This window comes from Malaya genurostris, chromosome 2, assembly GCF_030247185.1.
Source record: "Malaya genurostris strain Urasoe2022 chromosome 2, Malgen_1.1, whole genome shotgun sequence".
NCBI classification, from domain to species: Eukaryota; Metazoa; Arthropoda; class Insecta; order Diptera; family Culicidae; genus Malaya; species Malaya genurostris.
The window spans coordinates 297,933,936-297,957,236 of record NC_080571.1 but is presented as its reverse complement, the minus strand read 5'-3'; the positions used below and the strand labels follow the sequence as shown (position 1 = coordinate 297,957,236).

The window sequence follows — 23,301 nt, the reverse complement described above, 5'->3', positions numbered from 1 at the left end:
TATATATATATATATATATATATATATATATATATATATATATATATATATATATATATATATATATATATATATATATATATATATATATATATATATATATATATATATATATATATATATATATATATATATATATATATATATATATATATATATATATATATATATATATATATATATATATATATATATATATATATATATATATATATATATATATATATATATATATATATATATATATATATATATATATATATATATATATATATATATATATATATATGGCAACGTGTATTATTGACGGCGTCAAATCCAAAAAATGTAGATTTCCTTTTATTAACTTCGAAGCCTTAATTTGTTATTTCCTCTCCTGCCCCGACGAATGACCATTAATGGTTAAAACCGGGGTTAAATAAAATAACATTTATTATAATAATAATTATCCTTCCAAGCTAAGCTAGATAATTGAGGTTGCAGAGAACGTTCTTCACAACATGAACGAATATTTGCAACTTTTTTGCGATATATCCAAGAATATTTTTTTCTTACTAACACATACTTTTTACTATAAATTGAGACTTTTTTCTGTTCTTCATCGTTCTAACTACAGCCTAAAATCATGTATATCCATCCTACAATCAAATATAGCTCAGTCTGGTAAAGTTATGAATCTGAGCAAATTTCTTCCAAACATTCTTAATCCCACCACTAGAGGTGCTGCTATATAATATATTTATTTTTTGCCTTATAAATGGACAAGACTTGCTTCGTGCCTTTTCTAGTTTATAAAACCATGTATGTAGTTTGTAGTCCCGGGTTTATGGTTCAATGCATAGGGCACTGGTCTTACAAACCTATTGTCGTATGTTGGAGTTCCAGCCATGCAATGGTACTGTACGCTATGAATCGACTGAGAAGTCTGTTGAACCAGAAGGTCAAATTTCATAATGCGGAATGTGTAACACCATGGCTTTGTTTAGTAGTCTTTGATTCGTCAATCAGAAACAAATCAATTGTAGACATTGTCCTCAACAACTGAATTTTGCTCCAGCTGCCCAAAAAGTAAAGTCCAGGCATTACATTCCTTTTGTTGGCCTTTCTGTTTCAACAGTCTTCGCAGCCGATTCTTTGTGCACATAATCATTACATGGCTAGTACAATGGATCCTACTGACACTAAGAATCCTTCCAGGTCGGGGCTCGAACATACGACAAGTGGCTTGTAAGACCAGCGCCCTATGCATTGAATCGCCAACCCGGGACCAGCTGCTCAAAACGAATAGTAAATTTTGTATCCAAAGATGCTACAAGAAAGAAATTAAAACTACGGAGACTACAGTAGTAAAATTTGATAAACGAGAATAGTATATTCGTAGGGTAAGGGCTCCCTATTTCATCTCAGCACCAATTTCCATCTCATTCCTTCACCTCATAACTTTGAACATTAATCATATCTTTAAACGTACCTTACCTGAACAAAACTGTGGAACGTTTTAAAACATTTATTCTAGGGTTTACCACACTTTCCAATTGAAAAAAATAGTTAAAAAACCTTCAACCATCACTTTTTTCATTTAAAATAAACTCACTTTTTGATTTAGGAACCCCTTTCGTCTGAAGTTTTACAATTCATCATGTTTCTGAAAATTTACTAATCGATTCGTCTCAAAACATTGTCACTTTTTTACATAATTACACCACTATTCAATGTTGGATGACTTTATAGTTAGTAATGTTCACTTTCCACTTGTTTATTCAACGATTAAAGACTTCTGAAATTACCTGATGAGCAATAAAAGCAATGAAAAACATGAGATGAAAATTTGCACCTAATTCACTTGATTGCGCTTTGTTTTCATCTCATTTCGTATCGCAAGGTTGCCAAGTTTTCTCATAATGTGAAATAAAAAATATTTTTTCTTCTTTAAATTATCATCAACAAGTATTTTTTGGTATCCGTGACATTAGTTTAATTATATCATTGATATTTATATGTAAATAAAACTGTTTCGGATTCTAATATTACCAAATAGAGCGTGTTAAATACTAATCAATGGCAAATCTAGTAACACTTGTTTTTTTCGCTATACGTCACCATTAAGTTTTTTACCGTCACTGCTAACCTCAATCGGATGAACACATTTTGACAGTTCAGCAGTACTGTTTGTAAACAGAGATTTTTTTGTTTGTCTGTTGACAAATTGGATTAGAGCATTTACGGTCTATATCCCCCAATAGAGTATTAAAACATTTGCTCACGATTTGATACGGTTTGTTTTTGAGATTTATTAAATAAAAGTGACTAGTTGCAAAGTGTAAAGCTGATTGTTTGAAATGTGTTCTTCGAATTTTGTTTAAGCTTGTTTGTAAACAGTACCGCTGAACTGTCAAGGATGATTTTTTGTTCATTCGTGACATCACGATAAAAAAATTCAATAACACTGTTAAATGTGTGTGTTTCGTCGGCTGTGCACAGAGATGCCAGATATTTTCATAGAAAATATGTATCTGCTCTATCTGTTTTTACTAATAAAATGAATCAAATTCAAATTGAAATCAAATTCAAATTGGTTTAAAATTTTAATATAAATGTTTATCAGTGTTCATCATCAAAAATTTACACACAAGATTTCCATTTTAACATGTGATTTGTCCGTTGATTAATAAACTATTAAAGAAGTACTGTAATCAAATACTAATAGATACTCAGAGAGACAAGTCTAACGTTTTACTTCTCACTTTTATGAATATTTACAAATCTGTATTAAATTTAGAAAATCTGTAATCTGATTTAACGAACGCGAACGCAAAAATCTATATAATACAGATAAATTTGTGTGAATGGCATCTCTGGTTCTACATTTTGTTTTTAGAAAGGGCTAATGCCTAAATAGTAACAATTCTTTTTTTGTTTTTTTTTAAGTTCTCCAAATTAACTGCAGAGTAAAATTTTAAGTTTGAAACGAAAGGTAATAAAAACGATCCAAAAAATTTTAAACGTCGAAATGATTCCAAGCTGTTATTTTTAATATCGTGTGTTGTGTCATAGTTGGCATTAGGCCCTTTTAAAGGACAATTCTGACATTTTGAACCTGAAAGTGTAATAGTGCAATATTTTGGTTTTGATTGCTGTCGCCATTGCTAATTTATGGGATGAATAAAGGACCAACGATAGTATGAATACAAAACCTTTGAGATGAAATTAGGACCACAGTAGTGAACATATCAGAAGTGTTTTTAGCTGATTTTTTAATTATTATTTTAATTTCCAAGGAATGTAAATCAATTACCAATGTGGAGCAAGGCGAATTAAGCAGAAATATGAAAAAATCGTAGTGATTTTAGTGGCTAAGTCAGGTATTTAAGGTAACGTCCTTACAAATGAGATGAAATAGGGAGCCCTTACCCTATTTAAATTAGACACGTTTGTAAAATTTCGTTGAAGTGGGCTACGAACGAAATTGATCACACGTCGTTTCTTCGTCTTCAAAACGAACGAATGGCCAATGCGGCATATTTCCTGTTCATACAGACTTTTAGGAACCTGTTCGGCAGCGATTCACGCCTATAAGCAAGTAGCGCATAAATGTCGATTCGCACCATTCTGCTAATCCACTGTAAACCGGTTCTTTGTCGGCTCATCTACTAAATGAAGCTTATAATTTTCCGTGCGTTTAATCCAAACAGAAACGATTAGAAAAATTTTCGTTTTCGGTGAGTTATTGTTTTTACTGAAGTATTGCGCTGGTACTGAGTGAGGGTAGTAACACTAAGCAACGTGAAGTCTAACATTTGAATTTTTTTCTTAAATTTAAAGAATAATAGATGAAAAAACGGGACAAAGTCGCTCAACAGACTTCAACATTACGTTTCTTTTGATCGTCAATTGATGTTTAATGGTAGAAGTTTGTCGGTTGGTTATCTCGCTAGCAATACATATACATTTATTGGATTTGTCATACAAAAATTCACAATTCACATTTCGTCAAAATACTAGCTCTGAATAATGAGTTGATTGAAAACAACCAGAATGGACCCGAATATAAGGCAAAATAATCTTGCAATACGACACTATGCCGTCTCATACTACATACTACACTAGTACTTAATTGAGACTCTCCAGATCTTACGCCGCCAGACTATAACCTTTTCGCACCAATGAGAGACACTCGTTTGCAGAGTAGCGCTAACCTTTGCAGAGAAAATATTTTAGGATGGTTCCCACATTCGCTTGAAAGATGAGTGCAATGTGTAGAATCCAAACATGGGCCAGATGTGTAAACCCCAATGTTCTCAAAAATTGAGGTTCTCTTGAACATTAAATGTTTTCTTGATCGAACAAATCGGCACTGATAGTAGATTCGAGAAAATAACTTTGCTCCTGTATGGTCTGAAGTCATCAAACTTTACATAACCCGATCTCGCGAACGATTCCTCCAAGAGAAAGATCACTAAAAGCAAATTTTGCAACCTTTCGTCTGTTATTTTCTGGAGTTACTCTTTAGCAAAAGTCTACTTTAGTTTCATACTCGATATGATGATTATGCTTACATATGCGCTTTACCCCTCGATTATTCGAAACTAAACGTTTAAGATCCCCGCCGTGATCATATCATTAGTTCCCATGACAACAATGTTTTCAGGCTCCATTCATTAATTTTTCAGTGCTCGAAAAAATATAATATATTTCGCTGTGGAGCTTTTGCTTCGAAAAACGAGTCAGAGCGAGCAGATAGTTTCGTGAGTACTGCAATGAACTTGACTTGAAGGATATTTTCAGGTAGATTTGCAAATATAAAATGATATACATTTTGTGGAGATGGACCACTGTACATTGTCAAATAAAATGATAGTGACACTATGTGGTTTGCTTTAGTGATAAGCTCTCTTCGTAAGCATTTTTCATCGTTATTTTTAAAAGAGAGAATGCTATTGTTGTTATGTTCTGCTTGTGTGTTGTATATGTGAACGGCTGAAAGCAAAAATCGGATAAATGCAACTTAGTTTGGAAAATCCGTTTAAGTATTTTTGAATGCAAGAATCGTTCAAAAACATCTTTTCAGTTCGTGCTCGCATCGCAAACGACACTGTCGAAAATTTCTTACGGTCGCGACGACAGAAACAAAGACAATACAGTGCAGTGAACAATAGAGTGTACGAAATGGGCAAATACGATTTAACAAAGCCTGAAACTTGGACTACAAGGCCAAATTCAATTTGTATTGATTTCAAGCGCTGCAAAGTTAGACCTGCAGCAACCGAAATTGAAATCTTGCTTAAGAAACGAATGCATCTAAACGTTAATGACGTAAGTGAAATTCAATTCAACAAGGCGTCTAACTGTGTGTACATTATGTTTAAACGTGAAAAAGATGCTTCGGTTAATAACGGGGTGCACAGTATTGATCATGACAATGTTAAATATAAAATCCCTGTGTACATGGTGGACAATGCCATAGAAGTACGCGTGCATGACCTTCCCCCGGAGACCAGCGATGGGTATGTTCGGGAAAGCATGTCGCAGTACGGTGAAGTTCTTTCCATCGAAAAGGAAGTATGGCGGAATTTTTTCCCGGGTATCCGGAATGGCGTGCGAGTGATACGTATGCAACTACGTAAAGCAATTCCATCTTACATCATTTGTGGTCAAGACGGGATACATCCGTGTAAAACGTTGATTACGTATGAAAATCAATTGGTTACATGTCAGTTTTGTGAACAACCTGCACACTACGGCAAACCTTGCACTGAAACTGCGAAAACAAACAAAACAAACAAAAACAAAGACAACCACCCAACAACGGAAACTAGTGAATGCAGTGCTCCTGTTTCAAAAGCACCTTCACCATCTAACCAACTATCAACTGCAATCAATGTACAAAGCGCATCTACAGCAACTGCAAATGAACCCAAGACTGCGATCAACAATGAAAACAAGGAAACGAAAACCACTCACAATTCCAACGATGTAGCAATGGATGATATGAGCAACAGACAAAATGACCTCCAATCTTCGCTAGAAGGAAATGGAAGCTCCTCTCCCCCTAGAAGAAGGGTGACAAAGAGATCCAACAATAAAAAAATTATATGTAACAAAAACATGGGTAAATCGGCCACGTAAAGCTATACGCAAATTGGCCTGAATAAAAATTGTTATAAATAAAAAAAACATATTTTCTGCAAGAACCGGGTCTTTGACACTTTGGATCACAGTATTCTCTTGGACAAACTTCAGTGCTACGGCATCAGGGGCATCGCGAACTCTATTATCAGTAGCTACTTGACAAACAGAAAACAATTCGTGTCCATCGAGGGCGACTGTAGCAATCTTGCTGCCATAAACATTGGAGTGCCACAGGGTAGCAATATAGGACCACTATTATTTTTTTTTTGTATATTAATGATATAGGTAACCTGCAACTCACAGGGACTCCGCGGTAATTTGTCGACGACACAGCTCTATTTTATCCTAACAATGACATCAATGCTATTATAAATTTAATGGAGAGCGATTTAAGTATTTTAGATCAATATTTTAGTGCAAATTTATTATCCTTAAATCTTATAAAAACTAAATATATGATTTTCCGGTCTATAAGGAAAATAATACCAATCCATCGTCATCCTAAATTGGGACATTATATTATTGAAAAAGTGGACTGTTTTAAATATTTGGGTGTATATTTTGACCCCACGTTAACCTGGATTCACCATATTAAATCTATTGAAAAACATTTGGCATCCTACTGCGGTATTTTGTGGAGGGCCAAGTCATATAACATCTTACCTCTGGCATACTTATGTGATGTTCAAACATTACTGTTCGTTCATGATATCCTACACAACCCCTCAACTCACCATAATTTACTGTTTTCAACTTTAACTCACTCTCGAACTACACGTCGTAGTAACAACCTGCTTCGCGTTCGAGCAGTCACAAACATTGGTCAAAGAAGGATTCTTTTTGTTAGTCCAATAAAATATAACGCACTTCCACTTGACATTCAAAGAACATCCAGCCGTGCCTTATTCGGGGCTAGACTGAAGTATCATTTTAAGCATAGACTGAACGAGATATTTAATCAATGTAGTTCCTTAATTTATTTCTTGTTTTACAAACTGTCAACAGTAATTCATTCTTGTATAATTTTTTTTAGTTAGCCTGTATCATTGTGGATCCCTTAAAAGGAAATCAATTCCACTGGGATTCCGCAATATTTATTAATAAAGTTTAATTGCACATCATGAAAATACAAACATCTCAGCGTATTAAAACGTAAGACTTTCTTTTAGTAGTATTTTGCCAGATTATTTATTTTTTTTTTAGCTGAGATTAGTTTGCGTCCACTACCAGGGTGCTTCACAAATTGAAGCTCTTTGGTGTGGGGGAGTGTGGTGGGCAAAAAAAAAACTTTGAATGCAAAAACCGGGCAAAAACTTAGCCAGTTCTTCCAAAACAAATTTGTCCATGTGTTTTGTTCATACATGCAAATATCTTTAGAAACTCATGAGCTGTTGGGTCAATCGAATTTTCATGACCCATTTCGTATACAAAGCAAAATTTAATCAAGCAATCAAACCATGTTTTTTCAAGTCATGCATAGTAGAACGACATACAAAGTTGGACTGCTCCAAATATTAATATGCATATTTTGCTAAGTCCGTCGACGTTCTGACGTTCTTTGTGATCAAATGTTTCTCGGTTCAAGCCGCGCTGTTGGTATCGATCTTTTGTTTTTTTTTTATTTCATTCGATTTCAAGTCATGTGGCTTTCAAATCATACAATTTTACATGTTCTTGAATATAAATTTGTGTGAAATACGATTCTCCATTTATGTGCATCTAATAAGATGTAAAATCACAACCCGTGCAGGATATTTTGTCCGCGCTAGTAAAAGTTCATACTGGATCACTACCTGTTACTCGTATCACAGATTCTGCTCGGACTGTTTCAAACATCCGGCTTCTTATTCATATCACTCTGTTCCCGGTTGAGGCATGATGGTTTGAGAGTTCTTTATTTTTGTATCATTCAATGGATAAAAGTCTATTCGCACTATTCGGGGACAGCCGGGAGAATTAAAAAACCGGAATAGTGCGAATAGATTTTAAACATCAGTTTTATCCACCTACATAAGAGGCATAACTTTTCTTTCGGTACGGTGATAAATTTGCTGTCTATTGCAAATCGACTTTGTGTCATTCTGCACGTAACTTTATCGTAGAACAAAGCAGTATATCCGCTTGTAAACATTAATAAGTTAAATACAGGCTGAATAAATAATACAGACTGAACAAACATTCAACACATAATAAGCTTAATTTAAATCACACAAATGATTTAACTGACAAAACTGTTGTTTAAACAGATGGAACACTCGGCGATTGAAAACGTACCAAGTGTGTGTTGTGTGTTACTGGATGATGGGTTTTCCATTTTGCCATTCAACAAAATTTAGACTGTAAAGTTTTTTCCCTCCGAAACTTCACAAATACGATACGTCACAAATACATATCGCAACGCATTCAATAACCTTAAGAGTAGCCAGACTTTCGAAGGGAAATCAATCAGTACAAAAATAACTCGTTCACTAATTTGTTTGACATCGCTTCGTTTATTACAGGTAAATTTGATGGAATTGAAAAATCAAAACAAAACTTGTTGAGCAAGGTTAATCAGCAACTGGAAACAACAGTGTTATTATGAGTAGAAGAAATCAATTAATTTAAATTCATGCTGAGTGGAGAGTATTTAAATATGGACAGAATATGTGCTAGGCTCGATGATTAATGGACTTTTATGATCCGTGCGCCGTCCGGCAGTGAAATCGCTTGTGACAGCATTTTGACGGAATTGTTGAAAGGTATATATTTGGTATAATTTGAATAGTTTAATAGCTACCCCTTGGCGGTTGTAGATTTTCTGGCCTAGAATCCAACTTATTACCCTTCAGGCTATGTTTATACCAGCAATACTAACAAATTAACTCTTTATATCAAGACAATATTAATGAATTAGCTCTTTATATCCAACACCGCAATGTATTTTACTTTCAGTTTCCACCACTATAGATAGACAAACATAAATATTTCCAAAGAAAATATCTATTTTTATTTATTTCGTGCTTTGCTTTGTCAACAATAAAATCCAAAATTTATATTTTCAAATACTATAGTTAAATTTCGATTGATTCTTCTCTAAATGATAAGAGTGTATACATTTTTCGTCATATTTAAAAGAATTGTAATTTTTCGTTTATCAATTCAAATGTTCAATCTAGAATCACTGTGACCTGGCTATTCTCGAACTTGTCAAACATGAACAATATATACCTAGAGCGCTTGTTAGTTTCGATATTTTCAGCCATCACGATGTCGTACGGCATTATTTATAGCATAAAAATCACGAGAAACGGAAACAAGTCCAAACTAAACTACGCATAACCTTGTAAAACCATCTTCGAGCGCCATAAATTTTTAATCTAGTAATAGTATAAAAATCCTACCTTTCATGGTTCCCGCGAAACAATCATACTCGTACTGCTCAGATGTGAGACCCGTTCCTAGCGTCCCGGAAGGTAACATGTACGAATCGGTTCCCACCAGCAGCGTCAATAGCAGCATAGAGGAAGCAAACCACATTCGAAGAGAGGTCAGCCGAGTCGAACTGGTTCTGACTGCCATGGTGATTTATCTGGAAACAAAGCGAAAGAATTGTTTTTTTTATTAGTGAGATCTTTACCACAATGTCGATTCAGTTGCTAATCAGTTCAACTTGTGATCAGGCACCGGAAATTTAAAAAAAATACTCGCCAAATATTTCATTTCAAATTCTGATTAATTGAGTCGACCATGATGCAGTAAGGATTATATAAGAAATTGAGAACAAACAGTGAGCTAAGTTTGTGTTTTTAAAGAGTTTTATGAAAATTTTCTTTTAACAATTCAAAGACAATTTGTTAATAGTAGTATCGAAGAAAAAATCAAGTTGAATTATAAAAATATATTAAATATTGCCAGAGCTGTGAGCTCTTCTCAAGATTTGAGAAAACATTCTCCAAGGTGAACGAAGATTTAGATTTTTCACATTCAATGATTTTCGTATTCAATGAATTTGTATGGGACTTACTATGTAAAAAGTGAATTTCCCCATACTAAGTCCCATACAAACTTTAAACCTCGGGTGCGAAAATATAGTTTCTCCGATCGAGCTAAAATTTTGCATGATGCTTATGGGACCCAAATGGTGGAGCGAGAAAATAAACCTTTTCATCTTTTTCCCATACAATCTTGTTCCACCCTAATGGCCGTCGATTTTTGATTTCGGATGCACTTTTCAACGAGTGCTATACTTTATATAAATAACAACAACAGTTTGAGAACATTGCGTATAAACTTAAACAAGAAGTTATTAATAATAGTATTATTCCGAGGACAGTGCAATTTTCAATTCGTATCATTTCTGAACAATTTACCCATAACCAAAAGTAACAGAGAAAAAAATGGTGATTTAATTCAGTAGTTATACAAAAGAACTTATATTCTCCAACACGCCTTTGTTTGATACAATCATAAATCACTTCCTGTTGGGGACAAAGACAAGTTTCCTTAGACAAGATAGTGTTGTGAACAATGAGATGAATTTTAGATGAGCAAATCAAATGAACAAATGGTGCCGACGCCGGCTCCACTGCTTCCGAAGTCAAGATCTGTTAGGTCGATTTCCATCGTTGCATTGTTTAACCTATGACAAATGATTTGAAGTTTCGCTAAAACAGGACATACTATGCGATGGGGAAGAAAGTTTGGCTACGTAAAATAACAATGAGAAAGGTTGGCCTTGGCTTCTAAGAGCTTAACAAGTGTGCTTTTATAAATACACTGAGGTCTTTTTTTATGCGGTCTTTTTTATGCGGTTTTTTTTTACGCGACTTTTTTTATGCGAATTTTCAGAGTTATGCGGTTTGCCCTTCTGCGGTCTTTTTTTATGCGAAGTTTCAGAGTTATGCGGTTTTTTTTTATGCGAATTTTCAGAGTTATGCGGTTTTTTTTATGCGAATTTTCAGAGCTATGCGGTTTTTTTTATGCGGTACGTAAATTCGCATAAAAAAAGACTTCACTGTATATGATTTGATGACAAAATTTATTAATATTGAATGGTGACTGTATTTGTACATGGATTTGGATAGGTGACATTCGAAAAGATTCTCAGTTTGCTACTTCATCATGATTAAACTGAAAGCATTGTGTTTGCTCTGTTACGTCCATTTTAAGGTCGTTATAATCGACCTAACGAAAACACTTTCTACTCGCTATAACTCAATTTCGCAGTTTCGCTTTATTAGACATCAATCCACCAAATCGTATCCACAGAATGCGTACCGCAGAGAATAGTGCTGCTGTATCCTCCAGTGGTAATGGCGATATGCTTCTCCATGTTGACATTTTGAAGTCACATTTTTTGACAAAATAAAAGAAATGGACTTGAAGGACAGGGCGGTCCGCATGCCACACTGCACTTGAAACCATACATCAATTGACAAGCGATTTCGGTGAGCAATTATTCTCACGCTTTAACGCTGGATAACAGAGTGGTGGGATTTGACTAAGTTGGACTATGTTTAGTGATGATAAGTTAAGTTTCTCATGCGAAGGAACAAGCAGCATGTAGTTAGTGTGCTTGAATACATATTTTAATTATCAGAAATATGCTCTTATCAAAAATCTAAAAGATATAGAGCGGTTTTGTTTGTTGGGAAGCTGTTAGGAATGTCAGGGTATACATTATAAAAAAACATGTTGGCTAAGAACTTGTCCACCGAACTGGCGCTAGAAGGTTAACAGTTTGACGATAAGAAGTTATTATGTGATATTTTTAAACCCTGATGATATAGAATGTTGGTGTTTTCGGAAAGAATGTTCCAGAGTTCAAAACAGATCAAATAGTGTAAACAGTAGTTGAAAATTCTCCAATTGGTAACGCTAGTGTGCAATTCAGAGTTGGAAACTCATGTTGACTCTTTTAGATGGCTTCTTCGAGAAGGTGTTCTAGTGCTTATTATATCTACAAGGTAGTCTTCAGTAACTGAAAATAAGAATTGTTTATGAAAATGATGTTATCGATCAGTTTTTCAAAAAGTTGGTGAAGGATAGACAAATTGAAAAATGTTTCCCTAGAAGGCGATAGTAAGCTACAAGAGTATTAACATGAACAATCGATTATCGACATCTGAAATCTGAGTGAAGAACTTCATATAACAGTTTTGATTATTTGTATTGCTAGATATATTTTATATATATATATATATATATATATATATATATATATATATATATATATATATATATATATATATATATATATATATATATATATATATATATATATATATATATATATATATATATATATATATATATATATATATATATATATATATATATATATATATATATATATATATTCTGTTTTATTATTTTATTTGTTAAGGCGCAAAGTCATGTTAAACTTAATATAATTTCTTATCATCACAGAACGGGAAAACAGTTTGAGAAATAACTGAAATATGAAATTGCGAAAATGAAAATTTGGAAAAAATACCGAGAGACAGGTCTTGAACCAGTTTTAGTAATATACGGACCACGCGTCCGAGAAATTTTCGTTTGGCCTTTATTTTGTTCCTAAACTTTTCATTTCAATAACATATCATCCTGAAACTATTTAATCTCATGAGAAACGATTGAATGAGAAGCTTGCAACGATTGGCTTACTACTAATTTCTTATCCACATCGAATTGAAGTCGTGAACAATTGTTTGTGTCTAATTATCATAAAATACCAGCTTCAACGGTGATGTAGATTTTAACGGCACTAATAATTTTTCGATTTAGAGTTCAGTTTATTTCCGAAATTTTAAAGCCGGCTATCATTAATTATCCGCGTAGCGACGAATCAGCATAAACTGTGGCGAGCCTACGGAATTGAGGTTATGATCGGAATTGCCAATTTAGAGTATTATTCATACTTTCACCAACAACATTCACTGACGCGGAAGGTTGCGGCTTTTAGAAAATGTATCTTGCATAGTGCTCTAGCCATGTTTCTAAAATTATAACACATCACATATAATATAGTAGTAATTTTATTTCATTAATAATGCATTAACATTCGCAGGCGCGGCCGTTATCTCACCTAGCTGTGTTGATAAGCAGTTGAAAAGCTGATCGCGCCAAATCCAGTTCCCAGACAATAGGTTATACCGAAAATTGTGCTTATCCCAGACATAGTTTTGTTTCGCACAACTCCATTTTGATATATACAGGCAACGGTGGTTAATCGCGATTCAAGTGGATCTGCTATAAATACCTTTCAAACTCACTCAGGTATAGTGCTGTTTCCGCTGATGATTATCAACCAATTAAACTCCAAAACGACCCACAGATACAATAGACCTCATCGGTTAAACAAGCGATCAATCAGTTTTGGTCTGATAGCTTCGATGCTTAATAATCGGTCATTTGAAATTCATATTCCTGCAGGGTTACAGCGACGACGGAGACCGCCACTATCTTCCTGTTTTGATCTTGATTCTGTCGAAATGCCATGTGCAATTTAGCTTAACGCGTAAGAGACGCGTGTTTCAAATCAAAGTCTCATAAATACAGACGTTCTTTAATTAGTACCTCATTAGTATGCTTATTAACAGACTAGGTTAACTTTGTGATATTTCCATGGAATTCTAGAGCCTACGTACTTTATATAATAAGTTATGGCAGTATTAGAATGTGGTTTACTCAATGTTTCCTTTCACGATTTCATCGGAATCGGATCATTCCAAAAAGGTCCTCATCGTGAGCACGACATCCGATTCACCCATCAGTCTGAAATTTTTTCGGGTTTTTATCCCACAACTGAAATTTACTGAAGAGATTTTTTTACATAGGATTATGATCGTGTGAAACTTAAGTCGGTAGTAACATATCCATATCATGAAAAGCGAGTTTCAGCAGGAATGTAATCTAAACCCAAAATATTTGAGATAAAAATCCCAATTCCCGAATCCGTTCGTAGATCTAACTAGAACAATTTTAATGAACCAGAAACCGATGATAGGAAAATGCTTAGAGATATACGCAATCAAATTATCTAATCTGGAAGAAGAAATTGTTTCATTGAATTTCCTTTTGACGTTGGACTGTGTCTTCGTCAACTATAACTTCTTAAATCGGCATAATGAAATGTCGAGTTTAATCGGCAATGCGAAATTTAACTGATTGTTCAATAATTCACATGCTCTTTTCCGAAATTCGTTAAAGTAATATTCAGATCATTCAGCGGTTTTTTGGTTTGTACAAAAAGCGCATATTTTATTCCGATTTTTTCACGTTTCGCCTTCGGTTCATCAGCGCTTGAAGCCGTTCAAAATGCCATCTCTACCTAGCAGTTCAAAAGTTCATTTCGCTAAGCAGACGCAAAGTTTACAATACATACGAGGTCTGTTCAAAAAGTACCCGGAATTCTCATTTTTCTAAAAAAATATTTATTTATTCGTCTACATCTATATGATCCCCTTCAAAGTAATCCACCCTAGATATAATACACTTATGCCAGCGTTTTTTCCAGTCTTCGAAACACCCCTGATAGTCACTTTTTGTAATGCTCTGTAGCACTCTCAGCGATTCTGCCTTTATCTCTTCAATCGATGAAAAACGCTGTCCTTTCATGGGTCTCTTCAACTTTGGGAACAGGAAAAAATCACACGGAGCGATATCTGGTGAATAAGGAGGTTGGGGCATGATTAAAGTCTTGTTTTTAGCCAAAAAATCACGAATAAGCAACGATGAATGAGCAGGTGCGTTAGCGTGGTGCAAAACCCATGAATTGTTTTTCCATAAATCGGGACGTTTTTTTCGAATTGTTTCACGCAAACGTCGCATTACTTCAAGGTAATACTCCTTATTGACCTTTTGGCAAGAATCCTTTATGCACTATGCCATTATAATCGAAGAAAACAGTAAGCAAAACCTTGACATTTGATCGAACTTGACGTGCTTTTTTCACTCTTGGTGACGTTGGGTGCTTCCACGTGGACGATTGTGCTTTTGTTTCGACATCATAACCGTACACCCATGTTTCATCACCAGTTATGACCCTTTCAAGTAAATTTTGATCGTCGTTGACGTCGTTTAACAGCTCCTGAGCGATGGTAATGCATTTGTTTTTTTGATCAAAATTCAGCAGTTTTGGAACGAATTTTGCTGCCACTCGTTTCATGCCCAAAACATTTGAAAAAACATGTTTTTTATATGTAGAGAGTATGTGCAAAATTTGAACAAAATTGGTGCAATAGTTTTCGAATGACGATGGACACGGACTTTCAAAACCTGCTTTCAAGAAAAACGCGTTTAAAGTGTTTTGTTTATAAAATCAATGGAAACAATTTGTTACTCAAGGGAGCCCGTAGGGTCAAATATTTTCAAAAAATCATATTTTTACTTTTTTTATATGTTAGAATGAAACATTTCAAGAATTTGTTGTCAAACTTTTAAGTCTTGGGCCTGTGTGCCGAGCTCTTACTTCTCCGGAGTATTCAACTTTTTTCCATGAAATTAAATGACAGTAAAGAAAAATTTGTTCAAATCTCGAAACGAAATTGCTTAAAGTTCAACAAATAATCACATTTGCTTCTGAACGCTTATTTTGAATAACGACGTATCAATTTGTTGATGGTACTGCATTTCTTAGAGTGCCTATAACCACTGATTATAGTCACTCTAGCATTTCTATTCCTAATAACTCTAACAAAATCAAAAGTAACTAGGATTCGAATTTTTGTAGTTTTGCTACGCATTTGTTCACAAACTCTAAATCACAAACATATTCGATTTTCCTAATTCGAACGTGTTATGAGCGGAAGAATATGGCATACCGTTGATTTCAATTGGGTAGAAAAGTTAAACAACGTGCTAAAGATGTGGCAACAAACAATTCAATTTATTTAGTTCTGAACTACTATTGTACGTTGTGGACTACAAAATGCGTACAAAGTGCAAAAAATACTGAACCGAGGCGACAAACTAAATGCCGCTGTCAAAACGTGCGCAATGAAGCTTCACATTTAATGGCTCACCAAAACAGGTCGTGTTCTTGTGGATAATACATTTAAGAACTGAACGAACTGTCGTCGGTTGTCGGGAATGGTACGACACCTTTTTCAATGAGGTTGTTTCACTGAAAAATATAAAATGAAAATCTTTTGGAACGGACGAAAAAAAGTAAGGTACGGATGATGATATTTGTATTAAATTCGTTTATGAAAATGTTTTTCCTAGTGGATTAGCTGTTAATGCAAAAACGAGGGTTATGATCCGCAAAGACGAAGGGGTAAAAATAAATCTAGATAAACTAAGTAGACTTCCTGCTGATTTCGTAAGCAGTAAATCATATTGCAATACATCATCATGTTATCAATTACGTTGAAACTTTGTGTGGAACTTTAGTACCCTTACCGTTAGCACGGGGGATTCATTTGGAACTAAAGCTGTTGGCTCGGGTAAAAATGCACAGTTTTTTTTCTCTACGGTAGTGTTGGCCATTCACTTCGAAGTCAAGTAGTACCACTGATTCGAAAGGCGTAACAAGATTGTAATAAAAATATACATCGTTCTGATATTTATAACTCATTAAGTTATAAATATGATATGATACACACGAGCTATGAAGCCTGTTAGAAGTGCCCCAATCGCTAATGTATAATGAGAACACATGCCAAAGACTTTTATTTGTTGTTCGTTTATGAATACAGTTTCGGTATCCTAATTGGATTTTAATAATTTAATACAACTGTCCAATTTAATCAATTCAGTACCATCTGTAGAGGATCTTCAAACATGTTCTTGAACCCATGGTATTTAATAAAAATATAGAAACAGATTTGACGTTCTCAGTTGCAGTCTCTCTAAATCTGCTTGGAAAATTGGCATTAAAAAGCAAGATGCAAAATTGAACAACAAAGGCGGGAATAAAATATATTTTTATTGTTTCATATTTAGTAAATGCATGTGAAAACTTACCTCATTCAACCCTAAAAACTCTTTCACCTTATTGCGAAATAAAAATTTCTTCACCAATTTTCACTTTTTTTGTAGCTGTAAAACCTCCCCAAAGTAACAAACAACGAAAAGGAAAACGTTGGGGTCTGGTTTTTTATATGTAGAGAGTATGTGCAAAATTTGAACAAAATTGGTGCAATAGTTTTCGAATGACGATGGACACGGACTTTCAAAACCTGCTTTCAAGAAAAACGCGTTTAAAGTGTTTTGTTTATAAAATCAATGGAAACAATTTGTTACTCAAGGGAGCCCGTAGGGTCAAATATTTTCAAAAAATCATATTTTTACTTTTTTTATATGTTAGAATGAAACATTTCAAGAATTTGTTGTCAAACTTTTAAGTCTTGGGCCTGTGTGCCGAGCTCTTACTTCTCCGGAGTATGAGATAAGCAAAGATAAAGGTCCATAACATGCCGAGTTTTGTTCCAATAGGCTTGAAAATTTCACAGAATATTCGTGACATGTTTTACTATAAGAAAATACAAAGAAAAAAATTAATGATTTTTCAAAAGTTTTAGACCCTACCCGTCCATTAACCAACCCCAAACAACACCAGTTGAACGAGCAAGGTCAATTGTTATTGATATTGCCTTTGGAAAGAACAGTATTAGACTTTCAGTATGCGGCATGAAAAAAATACCAGAACTTCAGTTGGACAACGTAATATACATACTATTCTTGGCCAAACACGTAGCGGAGCTACCAAGCTCTTGGCCACTGCGTTGTGCATAATAATAAGTCCAATAATGTTATTGATGTGCACGTGCATGACCTTCCTCATGTGTTCAAGATAACTTTATTCAAAAACACACGGATCAGCACAATGAGATCGTTTCCCATCGAAAGGATCCTTGGCTTGCGGAATGGAATTCGTGTATTACGTATGCGTTTGAAGAGCCTTAATCCTCCTTCCTTGGATTTCGAAGACGGGAAAATCCAACTTAAATCGTTATTATTACTACTCTAACGAACTCTCTAGTATGGATTCCCGACCATCAAGCCCTAACAAGTTTATAACAAAGAGCTGTTCTCATACAAATGCTGATTTGTGTCTGGTCTTGTTAGTAGTTAAAATATCAAAAAATTTCTAACAAGTTACAAAAAGAGAAATATTTCAGATACGATATGTTGATCGAGTTAAGACACTATGTTATACTCAAAAAATAACAAACAATTGAAATGAATAAATCTATCTTTACCCTTCGTTGTTGACTTTTCAATGTTACGCTTAGTTTATTATTCATAATCATCTATACTAAAAATGATCTAAAATCAATGGGACGTGCGCCTTTTAGCCAATTCTGAATTTCTATCCCATTCACGAACAACTGTTTAACTCGTCGTATAACCTCAATGTAATTATCAATACTTTAAATTGAAACATTTAAAATCAAACGAGATACAATTTCAGATACATAGAATAATTACAATAAACTGAACGCTAAACGATATTGATCACATTACATTGCTCGAAGCATGATTATTACTTGTAAATACGGAAGATTTCCAAAGACGATTCCAGATATCCTACAAACTCAGCCGTTCAAGGAAATGTGCACTGATTTTTTTGTCTACATTTTTTTCTCATCGATCAGACTCGCCGATGTTTAATAACTCTCAACCGACATACGATACCGCCAGTAAATTTCGTGTCTTTTCTTATATAACCAAACAACATTCACCAAAACATATCTGATATCGGTGACTACACGTTCAACCTTGTTTACTTTAAATAATCTGTTCATAACCAGTTTAATGGACCCGTAATTGTTATCAGTAATGCATTTCTTTTATGTTCGGCCTTCCACTTGAAACGAACGTCAAATATAATTCAGTATGTGCGAAATCACCCTCACTTTCCGCTTCTATCCTTGATTCGATGCAGTATTATGCAACAACAGAACGAAGTAGAAAAAATATACAGCAGTATATGGGTCTTTCTCTTGTGAGTTGTCGCATTAGTGAATCACAATAATACTGAAAGGTCACTGACTACAGTTCTGCTTTGTTCGGATTTATATTTCTCTGCTCATAGCTTTTCAGTTACAACCCTCGAAGCAATGGACTTCACTAATTGTGTACTTTTGAGCTCATACTATGCGGCGTTGTGTCGATTCCATAAAAAAAACACTCACATGAGTTTCATCTCGCCAGTACAAACCTCTACCGGAGATATTGTAAAGTATTTAAAAAGGCCCATTGTTAACTCAATCCAATTTCAGAACTAATCTGATGAAAATACAGAGATTGCCCAAATGTAAATAAATAATTTCCACATAATTCACCTTATTTTAAATGATCAGAGTAGTTTTCAACAAGCAATTCCGTTACCTTAACTTACTTCTCTAACCTGACCATATGCCGACATGGCTGATAAAAGCATCATATATCTTACCTCTACTTTTAGTATTTAAAAAGGGTTCTAAATGTAGGATTTGTAGCCACAAATCTGCTCATGATTATAACGACTTCGGACGGGTTTCTTCATATCTAGTGTAACTGAGACGCAGATTCACGAATTGGAGGAAGTTCGAATTGCGAATTCGAGCTCTATTAACAACAAACCGACGAAATGGATAAACAAAGTACATTGCGACAACACATAAACAATATATTAAAAGCATGGTTTTTAATAGATAAAATTGATTACTTTTCAAAGTAATAGTCTTAAGGTATGCGCAAAGCAAAATCTTATCAAAGAAAATTCACAGTACAACATTTATTCTATTCATCTGAAAAAATCCTTGCTGCAAAGGATTTATAGACAACTTATGCTCTAATTCTAACCAGTCTGTGCAGAGGCACAATGTCCATAGTCATCGGTCTGGAATCTGGTTCTGGAGGTTCGGAAAGTTGCATTCTGTTGGTACAATATTGATGTTGTTTCATACGCAAAATCTTATCAAAGAAAATTCACAGTACAACATTTATTCTATTCATCTGAAAAAATCCTTGCTGCAAAGGATTTATAGACAACTTATGCTCTAATTCTACCCAGTCTGTGCAGAGGCACAATGTCCATACTCATCGGTCTGGAATCTGGTTCTGGAGGTTCGGAAAGTTGCATTCTGTTGGTACAATATTGATGTTGTTTCATACATATATACCAATCCTAAACCGTTTTACCATAATGGCAAGATACCAAATCAAACCAAAATAACACGATGACCTTTGCCAACACTCGGCTATTTTTTTGGATTTGAAATGAACGTCGACCTTTCCACATTGCAATGCGATATAAAACTCCAAACCAGGAAGCTGTTTTGATATTTGTTTCATCATGCATTACCACATGACCATTTTCCACACACACACACACACACACACACACACACACACACACACACACACACACACACACACATACACACACACACACACACACACACACACACACACACACACACACACACACACACACACACACACACATACACACACACACACACACACACACACACACACACACACACACACACACACACACACACACACACACACACACACACACACACACACACACACACACACAAATCACAACACACACACTCACACACATAATTTTTGAATTGGTTTATATTTATGAAAAATAATTATGATCGACTGTATTCATGCATAAAACTTTCATTATAAATACTCTATCGTTAGAATTTTATTATATTTCCTTAGAGTGCGCATTTTACCCACATCTCCCCTAACATAAACTTCATTTTTCACAGTGCGATCCCAGGATTCTCAACCTAACCATGACATATTAATAATAATATGGTTCAACTTTTGATTAGCTGCTTCGAATAATAGGCAAAGCGTACGTTTCGCATGTCATGTAAATTTTTATTATATCATTGACATGCAACATGTCTTACACTAAACACTCCTAAAAATATCGTGTGAATTTACATCTTCTGAGACCGACATATTCGAGCATAGAAAATGACTAACTTTGACAGTTGATCTAACACATAAAGGCTGTCCCAGAAAGAATGGACGCACTTTGATTTCGCTGTAAATAATTCACAAGTGTTAGATATTCAAAGGTCACGGCAAGAATTTGTAATAGAGTTTCACGTAGGTTTCGTCGTCCATGATTATGCAGTTCAAATTTCCAGCAAGAATCGTGTTGTACAGCTTTCGAACCCTCGGCCTGATCGATGCTTCTTTTGGTTGTTTCTGCTTCTTATAGGTTCGCAGATGCAAACGTTCTTTAGCACGAAGAACATTTGACTTCGAAGTGCCCACTTTTTTGGCCACATCCCGAACTGAAACCTCTTTCTTTTGCTCGAACGCCTTCAGTATACGTTTATCTAACTGAAGGTTAGCAGGATCTTTTTTTCGACCCGTTTTCGGTTTATCCTCAAAGGAACTTCCTGATTGCATTTCGCACGGCTTTTTCACTTAATCCTTCCATTTTTTGCTATCTTTCTCAGTGACAGTCCGCGTTCTGTGCACCATTTGTTCACAATTTTTCGACGTTGTTCTGCTGAAAGTCTACGCATTTCGAAACAAACTAATGAAAACGAATAAACAACTGCACAAGTGGTTAGAGAAGAGTGTAAACAACAGGACACAGCCATAAAAATTAACAGATTCTGAACCATTGCGAAATGGCAGCGGTTTTTGGTTGCGTCCATATTTTCTGGGACAGTCTTTATTCAATGCATTCTTACATATTTCAAGTGCTGAAACATGTGAGTTTACCAGCCGGCTTGAAAGGAATGATCTGTTGGACACATATTTAAATCATTCTTGTAAAATTCAATCATTTTAAAAATTACGTTCCTAGGAATTGAATCGTCGTCGATTTGTGTCACCTGTGAATTTAATTTTTTTTTGCTGTGAACGTTCTGTTAAACTATCGAGATAATTCGAGTTGCGCTAGAACTGTAAAACAGTATAAGTAACTTGTCATACAAACTTTATATGGTCGTAAATATTACTAGAGTACAAATGTGCTAAATTGTTGAAAATTTTAGTTCTTAACGGTATCGTCCTGTCGGTACTTTCCAAACAACTTTTTCATGATCGAATAACTTGATATAAAATCAACTTTGATTGCACCAGACAGGGGGAGATGATTCAGTTGTTTGTCATCCGTGGATTCTTAAATAGAAATATCGTGGGCCACCCAGCGGAAACAAAACAGGGCTATAAATCGTCTGAAAATTCGGTGCTCTTATTTTGTTATCATTCAGCGGTTGTGGTGTGGATACTATCGTATGTGTTTCTACCCTGCCGATATGAGTGTGGTTGCCATTGTGAAATATGTGATTTGAGTTGCTGTGCGAACGACGCTACTCCGCCATAATATAAACAATTTCCGTGGTCACTTTTGTTGAAACTTTTCGTAAACAACTTTCGTTGCGTGTTCGAAATGATTAGCGAAGGTCATCACGGGATATTGCCTCGGCACTGAGCAGGCTCGATTCGCAGCGGATCTTTTGTTGCGGCGGTTCTTTCGGCGATGAGACGATTGATTTGTTAAATGCCATATTAAATTACCATATCAGTCCGAGTACGAAAGTTCTTATGAATGTGCCTTCCAACCGAACTCACCGATATCACTAGCTCCTTAGGATGACGGTGACCGGTCCGGGGACATTTGTTAACTTCGATAACCTCTTTCCTAATTCAATCAAGCCTAAACTTGCTCTGCGTAAATACGCTGAGAACGACTGCCTCTCTGCGGCACTACCCAGTAGGAAAGTATGTCGCACATGACAACCCGAATTTCGGTCTGGGAAAAATTTGAATATTTATTGAATTTATGGCAAATTTTATTATTATTTAAACTATAGCTGTATGACATTCCTTGATAATAACAATGAAATTTTCAGGTCTGATATATCTGATAAATAAATGATCGTAGTTTCAATCAAGACGCAGTTTCAATATTAAGCAAATGATAAAATAATGAGAAATACTGCTTTCGAATTTGATAATTTATTTCATAACTGTTTTGTTGATTAAGAAATGTGCACAGAAAACTGAATCATTCTGGAAAATGAAATGCTGAAATCCAGAAGTAATCAGAACTACGATGTAACAATTAGTAGCAAGGATAGAATACTTCGATAGTAATTGGGAATGGTTCTAAAAACTACCTAGATTGTTAAAATATAAATGACTGGGGATTTACATTTGATATAAAGAAGTGTATTCTAGAGTTTAGAAGTTTCTCACAAG

The 23,301-nt window shown here is 34.8% G+C and overlaps 1 protein-coding gene across 2 annotated transcripts in view; it reads right to left on the bottom strand.

Annotated features, from left to right (window-relative positions):
* LOC131430699 (uncharacterized) overlaps nt 1-23,301 on the bottom strand; it is a 133,708-nt gene that overhangs the window by 64,232 nt on the left and 46,175 nt on the right. For both annotated transcript variants that reach the window (XM_058595857.1, XM_058595858.1), the window contains one exon: nt 9,513-9,700. In XM_058595857.1, the coding sequence (XP_058451840.1) occupies nt 9,513-9,690 (178 nt within the window). In that variant the 5' untranslated portion in view covers nt 9,691-9,700. The remainder of the gene's footprint in view (nt 1-9,512; nt 9,701-23,301) is intronic.